This window comes from Pelophylax lessonae (genome assembly GCF_965119305.1).
Source record: "Pelophylax lessonae genome assembly, chromosome: 9".
NCBI classification, from domain to species: domain Eukaryota; kingdom Metazoa; phylum Chordata; class Amphibia; order Anura; family Ranidae; genus Pelophylax; species Pelophylax lessonae.
The window spans coordinates 251,543,350-251,559,349 of NC_138776.1; the positions used below are offsets into that span (position 1 = coordinate 251,543,350).

At 47.8% G+C, this 16,000-nt stretch overlaps 1 protein-coding gene across 1 annotated transcript; it reads left to right on the forward strand.

Moving 5' to 3' along the window:
* Positions 1–2,776: 2,776 nt before the first annotated feature.
* Positions 2,777–15,718, forward strand: LOC309564364 (uncharacterized protein; the record flags this gene model as incomplete). The annotated part of the gene is made up of 15 exons (XM_082268991.1): positions 2,777–2,821; positions 4,386–4,497; positions 5,065–5,157; positions 5,292–5,389; positions 5,484–5,595; positions 9,598–9,690; positions 9,825–9,922; positions 10,016–10,132; positions 10,258–10,357; positions 10,674–10,769; positions 11,222–11,317; positions 13,014–13,501; positions 13,627–13,726; positions 14,077–14,172; positions 14,763–15,718. 15 exons carry the CDS (start codon positions 2,777–2,779, stop codon positions 15,716–15,718), a joined length of 2,700 nt encoding a protein of 899 aa, XP_082125117.1.
* Between the last annotated feature and the right edge of the window lie 282 nt (positions 15,719–16,000).

Here is a 16,000-nt window from a genome sequence, read left to right on the forward strand (position 1 = left end):
TAATAAAAAGAAATGATTACCTCCTCCTCACAGGACTCCAGCTACAGACTAACACAAGGAAGTGCAGCTGACCTATAAAAGCTCCTCCTTCTTCCTCCTCTGAGCAACAAGACAATGTCCATCACTTCTGGGCTACAAGAAAATGTCCACTATGGGCAGGCTACAAGAAAATGGCTGCAGTCACTTTCTGTTTACACATAGCAGTGCTGACTATGGGTGGGTAACTGTCCACCCTGGGAATATCCATATGAAAGCCTAAATATAAGTTATTTTTACTTTTTAATAATAGCATGCAGTCCTTGATAAAACTTTTTGATAACATTTAGAAAAACTGAAGTCACTCTAAGTATTTATTTTTGTGTCCTCAGTGCAGGAGGGGGCCATTTTGTTGTAGTCCATAAGAAGGTGGGAGTATTAAATCCAGGAGACCTCCTGATTTGGTGCTAAGCTGGAGAGTGAGAGCTCGGAGAAGGCAATAAAGAGAATTATGAGAGAAGGGGGTCCTGGCACTCTCTAGGGACTGGATGGGCGGTGTAGTCATGTGGTCGGTATAAGTAGCTGAGCTGTTTTTGGTGGTGCAGGATATGGTAAGTATAATGTAGAAGGGATTAGGTAATGGTCAAGGAATATTGGGTTTAGTCTGTTTAGAGGTTTTGTTTTTGGTTAAAAGTAATGCTAGTCACCCATGACTAAAGGTAGCCATTCATTCCTTGTTCTTCATATCGCAATCATATCTGTGGATACTTGAGAGACATGAGTACTGCTGCTGATGACGGGCAATCAGTTTTCGTGAAACCTGGGTCCAGATTGATACAATGTAAGTAAGCAGATCCAGGGCCGGCCTTAGGTGTTCAGGCGCACTGTGCGAGCTAATCCTGTGGCGCCAACCCCCCCAGCGCCCTGCACATTTTCTTGCACTTTTGTTGCACTTCATTTGACTTTTCTTTTTTATGATCACTAATAACTTAGCCCCCCCTTACATTAGAGACCCCCCTTACATCAGAGACCCCCCCACGGAGCCCCCCTTATACCAGAAACCCCCCACAGAGGCCCTCCTTACATCAAAGACCCCCCACAGAGCCCCCCCTTACATCAAAGACATCCTTACATCAGAGCCCCCCTTACATCATAGACCCCCAACACAGAGCCCCCCTTATATCAGAGACCCCCCCACACAGAGCCCCCCTTACATCATAGACCCTCAAGGAGCCCCCCTTACATTAGAGCACCCCCCCCCACACAAAGCCCCCCCTTAGATTAGAGCCCCCCCCCCACACAGAGCTCCCCTTACATCAGAGCCCCCCCACACAGAGCTCCCCTTACATCAGAGCCCCCCCCACAGAGCTCCCCTTACATTAGAGACCCCCCACAGAGCCCCCTTACATCAGAGCCCTTCGAAAGAGAGCTCCCCTTACATCAAAGACCCCCCCACAGAGCCCCCCACATCAGAGCCTCCTTTACATCAGAGACCTCCCTTTACATCAGAGACCGCGCCCCTTACATCAGAGACCCCCCCACACAGAGCCCCCCGTACATCAGAGACCCCCACACAGAGCCCCCTTTACATCAGAGACCCCCCACACAGAGCTCCCCTTACATAAGAGCCCCCCCCCCACAGAGCTCCCCTTACATTAGAGACCCCCACAGAGCCCCCTTACATCAGAGCCCCTCCAAAGAGAGCTCCCCTTACATCAAAGACCCCCACATCAGAGCCTCCTTTACATCAGAGACCCCCCTTTACATCAGAGACCCTCCCCCACACAGAGCCCCCCTTACATCAGAGACCCCCCACACAGAGCCCCCCTTACATCAGAGACCCCCCACACAGAGCCCCCCTTTACATAAGAGACCCCCCACACAGAGCCCCCCTTTACATAAGAGACCCCCCACACAGAGCCCCCCCTTACATAAGAGACCCCCCCCACACAGAGCCCCCCTTACATAAGAGACCCCCCACACAGAGCCCCCCCTTACATAAGAGTCCCCCCCCACACAGAGCCCCCCCTTACATGAGACCCCCTTATATGAGAGACCCCCCACACAGAGCCCCCATTACATTTGATGCAGGAGAGAGCTGACTTACCTTAGTACGGAGGCTCACCATGAGGAGAAGGGGCGGGGGGAGGAGGAGAAGGGGCGGGAGGAGGAGGAGCTGACGCTCTCTCCTCTGGTGTCCCTGGAGAGGAGGGATCTGTTAGTGGCGGCGGATCGGAGGCTGAGCTCTGTAAGACATACACAGCTCAGCCCTGGAGCAATAGGTGACCGAGTTGAAGCAGGGGGGGTAAGCGGCGGCCGCAGCCTGTGTTAACCCTCTTACCTCCCGCTGTGTGGCCTGATCATGTGCAACCTGTGATGGCCGCACGGCGCCCCTGTTCCCCATGGCGCCCTGTGCAGCCGCACAGCTCGCACACCCCAAAGGCCGGCCCTGAGCATATCTTGTACCTGATGGGCCACAGGGGAAGCGGACGATCACCATAGTAGTTGGTGCTAATACAGTGATAGCTGCAATCTTCTGGGTCCTGTGATCTTCTGGATTGGTGTCCACACATGCTTCAATTTTTGTTAATTGGATCAAAACTATCGAACCCGCAAACAAACCAGAACTTCCATTCTAATCAATTTAGACTCTATTTCAATTGCATTGGATCAAGCTGAGTCGATTAGCCAGGGTGGAATATTATCAACTCTTGGATCTAATAGACATTGTACAAACAGATGGTTGTAATGTGTATGGCAAATCCAAAGTCCAGTCCAAGCCCAACCAACCAAATTTACAATGTCCTTCTACAACTGTCATCTTTCAGCTTTTGAATTTGATTTGGTTAGCGTGACATGGTCTTCTCTTTGAGGGACAAGCTTTAGAAGGCTACCCTTTGCATCATATTTATTTCATTTTAATCATTTTTTTCTGTATTGTAGCAGTGCAAACCAGCTTTTCACTACCTACAAGGATTTGTACAAGAACGTCATGATGGAGAAGCGGCCGCCCCTCTCATCACCGGGTAAGAGGAGGCTTTCATTTCTTGTAAAGGAGAGAATAATACTGAGGCTTCACCTAGATACACAGGGCCGATCCTAGGGTCACAGAAGCCTGGGTGCAGAAATATTTCTGGCGCCCCCACATGGGCGTGGTCATCTTACTAACCCCTCCCCTTTACAAGTTTCCATGGCAACGGCTCAAACACAGAGATACTTCCCTAAGGAGTCTTCGCTACCCTGGGATCCTCCCATGATCTCTTAACAATAAACAAAATACAGGAAGAGAAGCAGAGTACGCTAAAGGAACCTGGAGGGGAGTCTCTCTAATGGACACAGAGAGGGCCTCTGTTAGAGAGTCTGTTAGAAAGGGACTGCAGACATACTACGGGAGATGGCCAGAGACTGTGGACCTGATACAAGAGATGGTCAGAGACTGCGGATATTATTTAAGAGATCAATGCAGCCTCACCAGTGCCCACCAAATGCAGCCTCACCAGTGCCCACCAAATGCAGCCTCACCAGTGCCCATCAAATGCAGCCTCATCAGTGCCCATCAAATGAAGCCTACCAGTGCCCATAAAATGCAGCCTACTAGTCCCAACCAAATGCAGCCTACCAGTGCACATCAAATGCAGCCTTATCAGTGCCCATCAAATGTAGCCTACCCGTGCCCACCAAATGCAGCCTATTGGTGCCCATTAGAATGCAGCCTCACCAGTGCCCCCCAGATGCAGCCTCATCAGTGCCCATCAAATGCAGCCTAATCAGTGGCCATCAAATGCAGCCTAATCAGTGGCCATCAAATGCAGCCTACCAGTGCCCATAAAATGCAGCCTACCAGTGCACATCAAATGCAGCCTTATCAGTGCCCACAAAATGCAGCCTATTGGTGCCCACCAAATGCAGCCTATTGGTGCCCACCAAATGCAGCCTATTGGTGCCCACCAAATGCAGCCTATTGGTGCCCCCCAGATGCAGCCTCAACAGTGCCCCCCAGATGCAGCCTCAACAGTGCCCATCAAATGCAGCCTTACCAGTGCCCATCAAATGCAGCCTTACCAGTGCCCATCAAATGCAGCCTACCAGTGCTCACCAAATGCAGCCTACCAGTGCCCACCAAATGCAGCCTTATCAGTGCACCTGCCCAGGATCGGCCCTGTAGACACACACATACTCTGATATAAAGCAATGTATTCAGTCAGTGTGTGTGTTTCCTACAGATGGATCCAGAAATCCCCCAGAGAGATGTCCCCGTCCTCTGTATTCCCGGAACTCCACACAGGAACATCAGGAGATCCCTCAGGAGGATCAGGTAGATGGGAAACAAATGTTCTACAAAGACTCAATAAACAAAGGCTTAGTTGGTCTATGGCCATAACTGTAATTTCTTGTTTTGTATCTGTTAGAATACAAATCCAATTAATATAAAAGTTGAAGTGAAGGAGGAACCAGAAGAACCCTATGTGACGGGTGATGATCCGTGCAAGGATGAGGAAGATCCTCCAGAGATCAGCACAGGTGAGTAATAAACACTAAGCCCCCGTTCACATCGGCGCGGTTTGGCATGCCAAATCGCAGTCTATTGCTTGCAATGGCACTTTCCCAATGAGTGCGATGCCAACTTTGCGGCGCTGCAGCGATTTTCAAAGTAGTTCCTGCACTACTTTTGGCGACTTCGGGGGCGATTGTAATAAACATCTGTGCATGATTACAAACCTGCGTTCAATGTGAGCGAGGCCTAAATCCAGAGAAGAGTCCCAGATTGCACTGCAATCATTTCCCCCCCCCCCCTCCTCTGTCAGTAGACAGTAATGGGGGGACAGTATGTGCCCAGTGGGGGAGTCAGGAGCCATCAGCCTCTATTAGACTCCGGCTCTCCTCCTCACATCATGTCATTGTGTGTGACCAGTCTCCCCCCACACACACTCTCTGGGGTCTCTCATACATCTCAGTACAGGGGGATCAGCAGAACTGGAGGTTAATACTGAGCGGGGGGATCAGCAGAGCTGGGGGGTTATGAACACACTCTCTGGGGTCTCTCATACATCTCAGTACAGGGGGCTTCACTCTCATCTTTATTCACAGACCCCGGAGACACCAGAACCGTTAAAGCTGAGGAGGAGGAAGAAGAACATGTGAGGATTCAAAAGGAGGAAGTTCCTATGGAGATCAGCACAGGTGAGTAATATATTTGGTAGGGAATACCACCACGGGTTGCTTGGAGGACACAGGCTGTTTATTTATATAGACTGCTTTTGAAAACCTAAAAAATATAATTATTACGCTTGCTTACCTATATGTGTGGTTCACAGATGGATCCAATAACAGAAATCCCCCAGAGAGATGTCCCCATTCTCTGTATTCCTGGGACTCCACACAGAAACATCAGGAGATCCCTCAGGAGGATCAGGTAGATGGAACCAAATATTCTACAGAGACTCAATAAACAAAGGCTTAGTTGGTCAATGGCAATAACTGTAATTTTATTGTTTTGTATCTGTTAGAATACAAATCCAATTAATCTAAAAGTTGAAGTGAAGGAGGAACCAGAAGAACCCTATGTGATGGGTGATGATCCATGCAAGGATGAGGAAGATCCTCCAGAGATCAGCACAGGTGAGTAATAAACAGTAAGCCCCCGTTCACATCGGCGCGATTTGGCATGCCAAATCGCAACCTATTGCTTGCAACGGCACTTTCCCAATGAGTGCGATGCCAACTTTGCGGCGCCGCGCCAATTTTCAAAGTAGTTCCTGCACTACGTTTGGCGACTTCAGGGGCGATTGTAATAAACATTAGAGATGGACGAACATCGGCCGGGGTGGTTCGCGAAGCCAGCCGCAAATTTTCTCAAAAGTCCGCGAACCGCGAGTTCCCGGCAGGCCCCATTGAATTTAGTGGGAGGCGAACTTTAAAAACCTTTTTAGGTCATATTTGCAGCCACAAAAGACGTACTAGCTGTGCACAAATAGTCCCAGCACATGGACAATGTCATAACAGAAGTATTGCAATTGAAAAAGTTGCCTTTAAATTTTTTTTTTTTTACAGCAAAAAATATATATATTTTTTTCATAAATCAGCCAGAACTGACAGCAGCCGGTAAATACATTGTCTAATACATATAGGGTCCATTCACACATCTGTAAAATGGGTCCACATCCATTCCACAATTTGGTGTAACCTTTACAGACCCATTGTTTTTCATTTCCAGTCTGAAAAATTAGGCATTCACAGGTAACAGAAGTAAGTGTCGGCCATTCCAGGCCCCAAAAATTAGCCCACATGCGTTTACAAGACAGCTAAGAACATAGTATTCTGTGGCTGAAGGTACATTAGGTGTTCACATGATACAGAAGTAAGTGTCGGCCATAAAAGGCCCCAAAAATTAGCCCACATGGGTTTAACTGACAGCAAAGAACTTCGTTTTTGATGGCTAGAGGTACAGTAGGCGTTCACAGGATACAGAAGTAAGTGACGGCCTGTATAGGCTGCAAAAATTAGCTCACATGGGTTGAACTGACAGCAAAGAACTTCGTTTTTGATGGCTACAGGTACAGTAGGCATTCACAGGATACAGAAGTAAGTGGCGGCCTGTATAGGCTGCAAAAATTAGCTCATATGGGTTGAACTGACAGCAAAGAACGTAGTATATGATGGCTAGAGGTACAGTAGGCGTTCACAGTATACAGAAGTAAGTGGCGGCCTGGATAGGCTGCAAAAATTAGCTCACATGGGTTAAACTGACAGCAAAGAACTTAGTTTTTGATAGCTAGAGGTACAGTAGGCGTTCACAGTATACAGAAGTAAGTGTTGGCCTGTATAGGCGGCAAAAATTAGCTCACATGGTTTGAACTGACAGCAAAGAACGTAGTATATGATGGCTAGAGGTGCAGTAGGCGTTCACAGTATACACAAGTAAGTGGCGACCTGTATAGGCTCCAAAAATTAGCTCAGATGGGTTGAACTGACAGCAAAGAACTTAGTATTTGATGGCTAGAGGTACAATAGGCATTCACAGTATACAGAAGTAAGTGTCGGCCTGTATAGGCTGCAAAAATTAGCCATTCAATGGACATGAAATGCCTTTTATGCCGCTGTATTTAGCGAAGATAAGGACCAGGAATTGTTGTGGGTTGATGGCGGTCTGGCAGATATTTGTGGTCTGTGATGAGGAATTGAATGAAACATAGTCTACTGGTCACATGTGTTGAATTCCTCAGAGATCCATGCCTCATTCATTTTTATAAATGTGAGGTAGTCTACACTTTCATGAGCTAGGCGAGTGCGCTTATCGGCCATGATCCCCCCTGCTGCGCTGAAGGTCCTTTTGGTCAGGACACTGGACTGGGGGGCAAGCCAACAGTTCCATTGCAAATTGTGCAAGCTCTGGCCAGAGGTCAAGCCTGCCCACCCAGTAGTCCATGGGTTCATCACTCCTCAGAGCGTCCACATCGGCCGTTAACCCGATGTAGTCGGACACCTTTTTTTACGCTCCAACATTTGAGCCACAGAAGCCTGCCTTTTTCCAGAACAACGTGACAACGGCATCATGGAAGGTGGAGTGTTGGACAACTGTGAGGAGACAGGAGAAGGAGAAGAGGCTGGACGGTGAGAGCCTGGAGTGTGGCTTTGTGGGTTCTGATGGTGTTGCTCCCACTGGGCTTGGTGATGGTGAATTATAGGTGCCTTCTTAAGGCGGTTGTCCCTAGGTGAGTGTTGGGCTTACCGCGACTTATGCGTTGACTGCAAAGGCTGCAGATGGCAACACTGGTGTCAGCAACGGACACATTAAAAAAAGCCCACACTGTGGAGCCATGTGCCGGCGTCCTGGGAGCACCAGATGTGACTGTACATGGTTGATGGCTCACTCCTGATACATATGCAGTCTGCTTTGTACCTCTTGTGCAATGCAAGTTCTGCCTGCCTCTCCTCCCTATCTGCCAGTCCGTCAGTCCGCCAGTTCTACAAATAATTGCCCAGTAACTGTTGTCACTGTGTGTGTTTACACAGCAAGAGGCCAAATTTTTGCAGGACTAAAATACAATCTTAGAAAATTATACTGTTAAATAACACCCCACTTCAATATGTGGTATTGGGGGGGCCATTGGTGTATCACACCAGTTCCAAAAATTGGCCAGTGAGTTTGGCGCTGTGTGTACCAGACTTCACTCAGCAAACGAAGCAATATTGTTGCATGACACAAATATACTTGTAAAAGTATACTCAGATAACACCCACCCCACTTCAATATGTGGTATTGGGGGGGGCAATTGGTCTATCACACCAGTTATAATACATTATAAGTGCTTTTGTCACTGTGTGTAGTGTTGCTGCAGAAACGCTCAGTCTCACCACCACACCTGTCACAATGCTGCACAGTGCACAATAATACTACTAATCCACTATAATATGCTTTCTACAAAGTATATTATACCGTGGATTACCCCCCCCCCCCCCTTTTTTAGTGCACTGCACAGCAATACCAAAAAATTTGCAGCCCTTAAATGTCTTTTGTGGACATTAACAGAGCAATTTGTGTCACAATCTCTAACTGCCCCTACAGCAACCACTGGATACCTCTCCCTATACTAAAGAGACTGTAATAGACCCTATAACGACATTGGAGCACTTTAAATGACTTTTGTGGACATTAACAGAGTGATTTGTGTCACTGCAGATGACGATCTCTAACTGCCCCTACAACACAGACTGGATAACCTGTCCCTATACTGAAGAGAGACTGGACCTATACCGATATACCAACCCTGAAAAGGACTTTTGTGGACATTAACATAGCGATTTGTATCACTGCAGCCGATCTCTAACTGCCCCTAAAGCACCGACTGGATACCTCTCCCTAACCTGAAAAGAGACTGTAGAATTCCTATACCGAAATACCAGCCCTGAAAAGGACTTTTGTGGATCTTCACAGCGCTATTTGTGTCTAGCAAACTCCCCCTGATGAGCACGGCAGACCTCTCCCTACACTGGCAGAAAGCGGAATGTGAAATGGCCACCAGGTCAGGTCTATTTATAGGGTAGGGGGACTGTCCATGTGCAGGAATGTTTCAATTGGCTGTCCCGTTCCACCTGACGGCTGTGCCATGGGTCTAAGTTCTCCCCAATGTAAACTAATATGGCCGTCGCGAACGACGCCATGTGTTTGCAAATTTGGCGGGTAGCGAACAAGCAAAATTTGCCTCGAACCGACCGCCGGGCGAACCGCAAGGCCATCTCTAATAAACATCTGTGCATGAACCCACACAGATGTCTTTCAAATCGCCCCCACTGAAATGCGGGTTTGAAATCATGCGAGTATAGACAGTATCGGGGAGACAGTATGTGCCCAGTGGGGGAGTCAGGAGCCATCAGCCTCTATTAGACTCCGGCTCTCCTCCTCACATCATGTCATTGTGTTACCAGCCAAGAGACGTGACCAGTCTCCCCCCAAACCCACTCTCTGGGGAGTCTCTCATACATCTCAGTACAGGGGGATCAGCAGAACTGGAGGTTACTACTGAGCGGGGGGATCAGCAGAGTTGGGGGGTTATGAACACACTCTCTGGGGTCTCTCATACATCTCAGTACAGGGGGCTTCACTCTCATCTTTATTCACAGACCCCGGAGACACCAGAACCATTAAAGCTGAGGAGGAGGAAGAAGAACATGTGAGGATTCAAAAGGAGGAGGTTCCTATGGAGATCAGCACAGGTGAGTAATATATTTGGTAGGGAATACCACCATGGGTTGCTTGGAGGACACAGGCTGTTTATTTATATAGACTGCTTTTAAAAACATAAAAAATATAATTATTACTCTTGCTTACCTATATGTGTGGTTCACAGATGGATCCAATAACCGAAAAAATCCAGAGAGATTTCCCTATCCTCTATATTCCTGGAACTCCACGCAGGAACATCAGGAGATCCCTCAGGAGGATCAGGTAGATGGAACCAAATATTCTACAAAGACTCAATAAACAAAGGCTTAGTTGGTCTATGGCAATAACTGTAATTTCTTGTTTTGTATCTGTTAGAATACAAATCCAATTAATCTAAAAGTTGAAGTGAAGGAGGAACCAGAAGAACCCTATGTGATGGGTGATGATCCGTGTAAGGATGAGGAAGATCCTCCAGAGATCCTGTATGGTCAGGTACATAGAAATGAAGGTCTCATGTACTAAAGCAGATGATTTGTGCTGCTTAATTGATATAAAAATATATCTACTTCAAGCTTTTTTATTGATATCACACTGTTTGTATCTTATATGTTGTTCAGGGTAAATTTATGATTAATCCAGGAGTGAAGGAAGAAGGGCCATATGTGAAAGGTGGTGAGCCATGTAAGCAGGAGGAAATTCCTCCAGAGATCAGCACAGGTGAGTCAGTACCTCCAGTAGACAGTAAAGGGGAGACAGTATGTGCCTCATTGGGGAGTCAGGAGCCATCCACCTCTATTAGACTCCGTCTCTCCTCCTCACAATATGTCATTGTGTCTTACCAGCCAAGAGACGTGGCCAAGAGGATCAAAACAGAGTATCAGCAAAGCTGGGAGTTTCTTCTGAGTGGGGGATCAGCAGAACTGGGGATTACTACTGAGTTGGGGATCAGCAGAGCTGGGGGTTACAACACACACTCTCTGGGGTCTCTCATGCATCTCAGTACAGGGGGCTTCACTCATATCTTTATTCACAGACACCAGAACCACTCATGGAGACATCAAAGCTGAGGAGGAGAAAGAAGGATATGGGAGGTTTAAAGAAGAGGAAACCCCTCCAGAGATCAGCACAGGTGAGTCAGTACCTCCAGTAGACAGTAATGGGGAGACAGTATGTGCCTCATTGGGGAGTCAGGAGGCATCCACCTCTATTAGACTCCGGCTCTCCTCCTCACAATATGTCATTGTGTCTTACCAGCCAAGAGACGTGGCCAGGAGGGTCAAAACAGAGTATCAGCAAAGCTGGGAGTTACTACTGAGTGGGGGATCAGCAGAGCTGGGGATTACTACTGAGTGGGGGATCAGAAGAGCTGGGGATTACTACTGAGTGGGGGATCAGCAGAGCTGGGGATTACTACTGAGTGGGGGATCAGCAGAGCTGGGGATTACTACTGAGTGGGGGATCAGCAGAGCTGGGGATTGCTACTGGGTTGGGGATCAGCAGAGCTGGGGGTTACAACACACACTCTCTGGGGTCTCTCATACATCTCAGTACAGGGGGCCTCACTCATATCTTTATTCACAGACACAAGAACCACTCATAGAGACATCAAAGCTGAGGAGGAGAAAGAAGGATATGGGAGGTTTAAAGAAGAGGAAACCCCTCCAGAGATCAGCACAGGTGAGTAATAAACACTAAATCCAGAAAAGAGTCCCAGAGTCTTCTTGTACAGTCACTTCAACAGCCCCATTTTCCCATTTTGAATGGGGGGGGGGGGGTTAAGAGGCAATATATTGCCTCCTGCATTCCTGTTTTACCACTTGAAGGCCCACAGCACCACAATGGCATGCATTACATGTGGTCACAGCGTGTGTCAATTTACTTGGATGGGTTGCATTTGGCAGCCTGTGTACCACCTCCTTCGTCCTCTATGTTAGCATCTGGGCAGTCAGGAAGATGTCTAAATAAGAAACGTGTACTGAAGTGGTACGTGGCTCCTTCAAATCAAAATCCCCCCCAATCATTGCAGAGTGCCAGCCACAGCATTGCCCCAAATTGCAGAGTGCCAGCCACAGCATTGCCCCAAATTGCAGAGTGCCAGCCACAGCATTGCCCCAAATTGCAGAGTGCCAGCCACAGCATTGCCCCCAATTGCAGAGTGCCAGCGATTCCCCCCGCGAGACCCATGCACTTACCTCATCACGGACGGTCTCGCAGTCGCAGCTTCTCTTCAGTCCCAGCGTCTCCGAGTGCTCAGTCTTCCCGCGGCGCCTCCTCCTCTTCCAATGGCACGGTGTTTGCCTTTCGGCCAATCAGGAAGCGGGAGGACCCGCTCCCTGATTGGCCAGGAGGAGGATCCGTGTGACAATAGCGAATTCTCATTCGCTATTGTCACAGAATGGACGGGTCGGGGCGCACTGCTCCGCCCCCTGGCCGCCACGTCTGCCCGAGCGCGGGACATTCAATTGGCGCAGGGGGATTCAGCCGGTTCTGCGAACTTGCAGAAAGTTAGCAACCGGTTCTATGGAACCGGTGCGAACCGGCTGAATCCCACCACTGATACACGTGCTATGTGCTCCTCTCCACCCAATTAAACAAACCTCTCTAGGCAGAAATCAAATGTCCATAACAAACTTCATGACTTTTAGTGAACAAATCTTTACCAATGATCAAATAAGAAGTGATGTGTTTCAGTGCTAAGTACTCAATGCACCACCATTCCACCACTAGGTGTAAAGCTCGCTCACCTCAATTGTTGACCTATGAAAATATAGGTCAAATGCACTTCGGTATGAAATCCCTGCAGCTCCACTTCCCGGCTGTTAGTACCCACTTCTTGTTCTAAGTCCCTTTAGGGGCCCAGACCTTGCTGCCCCCACTCGCAGTGGAGGGATACACTCGTAGCACAACAAGCAAAATGTTTAGCCGTTTATTTAGACCAATATTGCACTCACATGACATAAAATCACTCAGCAGTGTGTCTCTATGGTAAACGGCAAGAATTTTTTACCACACTTCTGGTTTCACCGACTCCGCCCGATGTGTTGCGTCACTGGTTACGTTACTTTCTCAGGGTCATTTAGTCAGATTAGTGTTTGAGTATACTTGTTTGGTGGTTGCTGTAGTTCCATTGCACACACTTACTGTATAGTTCGCCTGTAGCAGTGCATGAGTCTACCTTGACATAAAGTCAGGAAGATTTAAAACCTTGGCTCAACCAACTATTTTTTCCACCCCTTCCAACCACAACTGTAAATGAGACCTTAGATAGTATAAATCTCTCCAGGGAGAGCCATGTACTTTTGCCATGCCAAGTAGGAACCCTAAACTCTAGATTTAACTCTTCTTATTTTTCTCTGATTCTTCTTTCCTGCAGATGGATGTCACAAAGGGGTCAAAACATTTCCCTGTACCGAGTGCAGCCAAAGTTTTACCAAGAGAGCAGAGCTCATCTCACACGTGAGAAGTCACACAATGCAGAAGAAGTACCCTTGTCCTGAATGTGGAAGATGTTTCAACGAGAAAGCAAAGCTGATGGTGCACAAAATGAGTCACAAAGAGAGGAAGCCATTGTCCTGCTCCCAGTGTGGCCTGTGTTTCAGTGATCAGTCCTATCTTCTCAGCCATCAGAAAATTCACACGGGGGACACGTTATCTTGTGCAGAATGTGGGGACATATTTACAGAGGAATCCTACCTTCTTCGGCATCAGAGGGTGCACACCGGGAAGAAGGTCTTTTCCTGTTCGGAATGCGAGAGGAGTTTTTCAATGGAGTCCAATCTCATTAAACATCAACTAGTTCACTCGGGGAAGAAGCCATACAATTGCCACACGCAGGAACATCAGGAGATCCTGTATGGTCAGGTACATAGAAATGAAGGTCTCATGTACTAAAGCAGATAATTTGTGCTGCTTAATTGAAATAAAAATATATCTACTTCAAGCTTTTTTATTGATATCACACTGTTTGTATCTTATATGTTGTTCAGGGTAAATTTATGATTAATCCAGGAGTGAAGGAAGAAGGGCCATATGTGAAAGGTGGTGAGCCATGTAAGCAGGAGGAAATTCCTCCAGAGATCAGCACAGGTGAGTCAGTACCTCCAGTAGACAGTAATGGGGAGACAGTATGTGCCTCATTGGGGAGTCAGGAGCCATACACCTCTATTAGACTCCGGCTCTCCTCCTCACAATATGTCACTGTGTCTTACCAACCAAAAGACGTGGCCAGGAGGGTCAAAACAGAGTATCAGCAAAGCTGGGAGTTACTACTGAGTGGGGGATCAGCAGAGCTGGGGATTACTACTGAGTGGGGGATCAGCAGAGCTGGGGATTACTTCTGATTTGGGGATCAGCAGAGCTGGGGGTTACAACACACACTCTCTGGGGTCTCTCATACATCTCAGTACAGGGGGCCTCACTCATATCTTTATTCACAGACACCAGAAAAACTCATAGAGACATCAAAGCTGAGGAGGAGAAAGAAGGATATGGAAGGTTTAAAGAAGGGGAAACCCCTCCAGAGATCAGCACAGGTGAGTAATAAACACTAAATCCAGAAAAGAGTCCCAGAGTCTTCTTGTACAGTCACTTCAACAGCCCCATATTGAATTGGGGGGGGGGGGGGGTTAGGAGGCAATATATTGCCTCCTGCATTCCTGTTTTACAAATAGAAGGCCCACAGCACCACAATGGCATGCATTACATGTGGTCGCAGCGTGGGTCCATTTACTTGGATGGGTTGCATTTGGCAGCCTGTGTACCACCTCCTTTGTCCTCTATGTTAGCATCTGGGCAGTCAGGAAGATGTCTAAATAACCACTTGACGACCGCTGCAAGTACATATACTGCGGCGGTCAGTCCCTCACAGGCAAAGTGACGTAGGTCTACGTCACTAGCCTGTGAGGCTCTAGGGAGCACGCGCGCGCTCCCGTTTGGACCCCCCCGCACGTGTGCCCGATGTCCGCCGGGCACTCGCGCTCGTTTGTTACCCCGGGAGAAAGGCAGGCGGCTAATGTAATCTAAATCTCTCCAGGGAGAGCCATGTACTCTTGCCATGCCAAGTAGGAACCCTGAGCTCTATATTTAACTCTTCTTATTTTTCTCTGATTCTTCTTTCCTGCAGATGGATGTCACAAAGGAGTCAAAACATTTCCCTGTACCGAGTGCAGCCAATGTTTTACCAAGAGAGCAGAGCTCATCTCACACGTGAGAAGTCACACAATGCAGAAGAAGTACCCTTGTCCTGAATGTGGAAGATGTTTCAACGAGAAAGCAAAGCTGATGGTGCACGAAATGAGTCACAAAGAGGGGAAGCCATTGTCCTGCTCCCAGTGTGGCCTGTGTTTCAGTGATCAGTCCTATCTTCTCAGCCATCAGAAAGTTCACACGGGGGACACGTTATCTTGTGCAGAATGTGGGGACATATTTACAGAGGAATCCTACCTTCTTCGGCATCAGAGGGTGCACACCGGGAAGAAGGTCTTTTCCTGTTCGGAATGCGGTAGGAGTTTTTCAATGGAGTCCAATCTCATTAAACATCAACTAGTTCACTCGGGGGAGAAGCCATACACTTGCCACACGTGTGGGAAATGCTTTGGAGAGAAGCGTAACCTTTCGGTCCACCTGCGTCAACACAGGAAGCGTTTTTCCTGTTTGGTGTGCAGGAAATGCTTTGTATCTAAGTATTCTCTTCTCCGACATCAGAGAAGTCACACGGGGGAGCGGCCATTCGCATGCTCTGAGTGTGGCAAGAGCTTTGCGGACAAATCATGCCTCCGATCGCACTGGAAGACGCATCCGGAGGTAGAATTCAAGCTGTATGTCTGCTCTGAATGCGAGCAGTGTTTCAGTCGCAAGTTGGACCTATTTAGTCATCAAAGATTCCATGCGGCTGAGGCGCCTTATGTGTGTTCAGCCTGCGGGAGATGTTTTGTGAACAAGCAAACTTTACAGAGGCACCAGAGCAACCTTAGCGATGAGACCGTGTTCGAATGTTCAGATTGCGCAAAGTCTTTCCCATGGAGGGGCTGCCTCAATTACCACAAGACTGAACACAACGACTGGAAGCCAATAGCATGATGTGACGGAGGAAGATGGGAGGAATCCAATGTGGTTTTTCATGTTTTTCATGAACTCTGTGACTGGCTACATTAAACTGTAAATAAATAAAACATTTTGAGAGAGCAGATGTTTTTGTGATTTATCTATCTACATTACAGAATGATATACTTTAATTATTTGGGTGAGAGGTCAGGCTCCCAGGTGAGATTTTCGACTCTTCTTGAGTGCCTTACCAATGCCCTGACCAAGGATTAAGGACCTACTGTGTAGTCTTGCCCTGACCATATGGTTCTCATATTA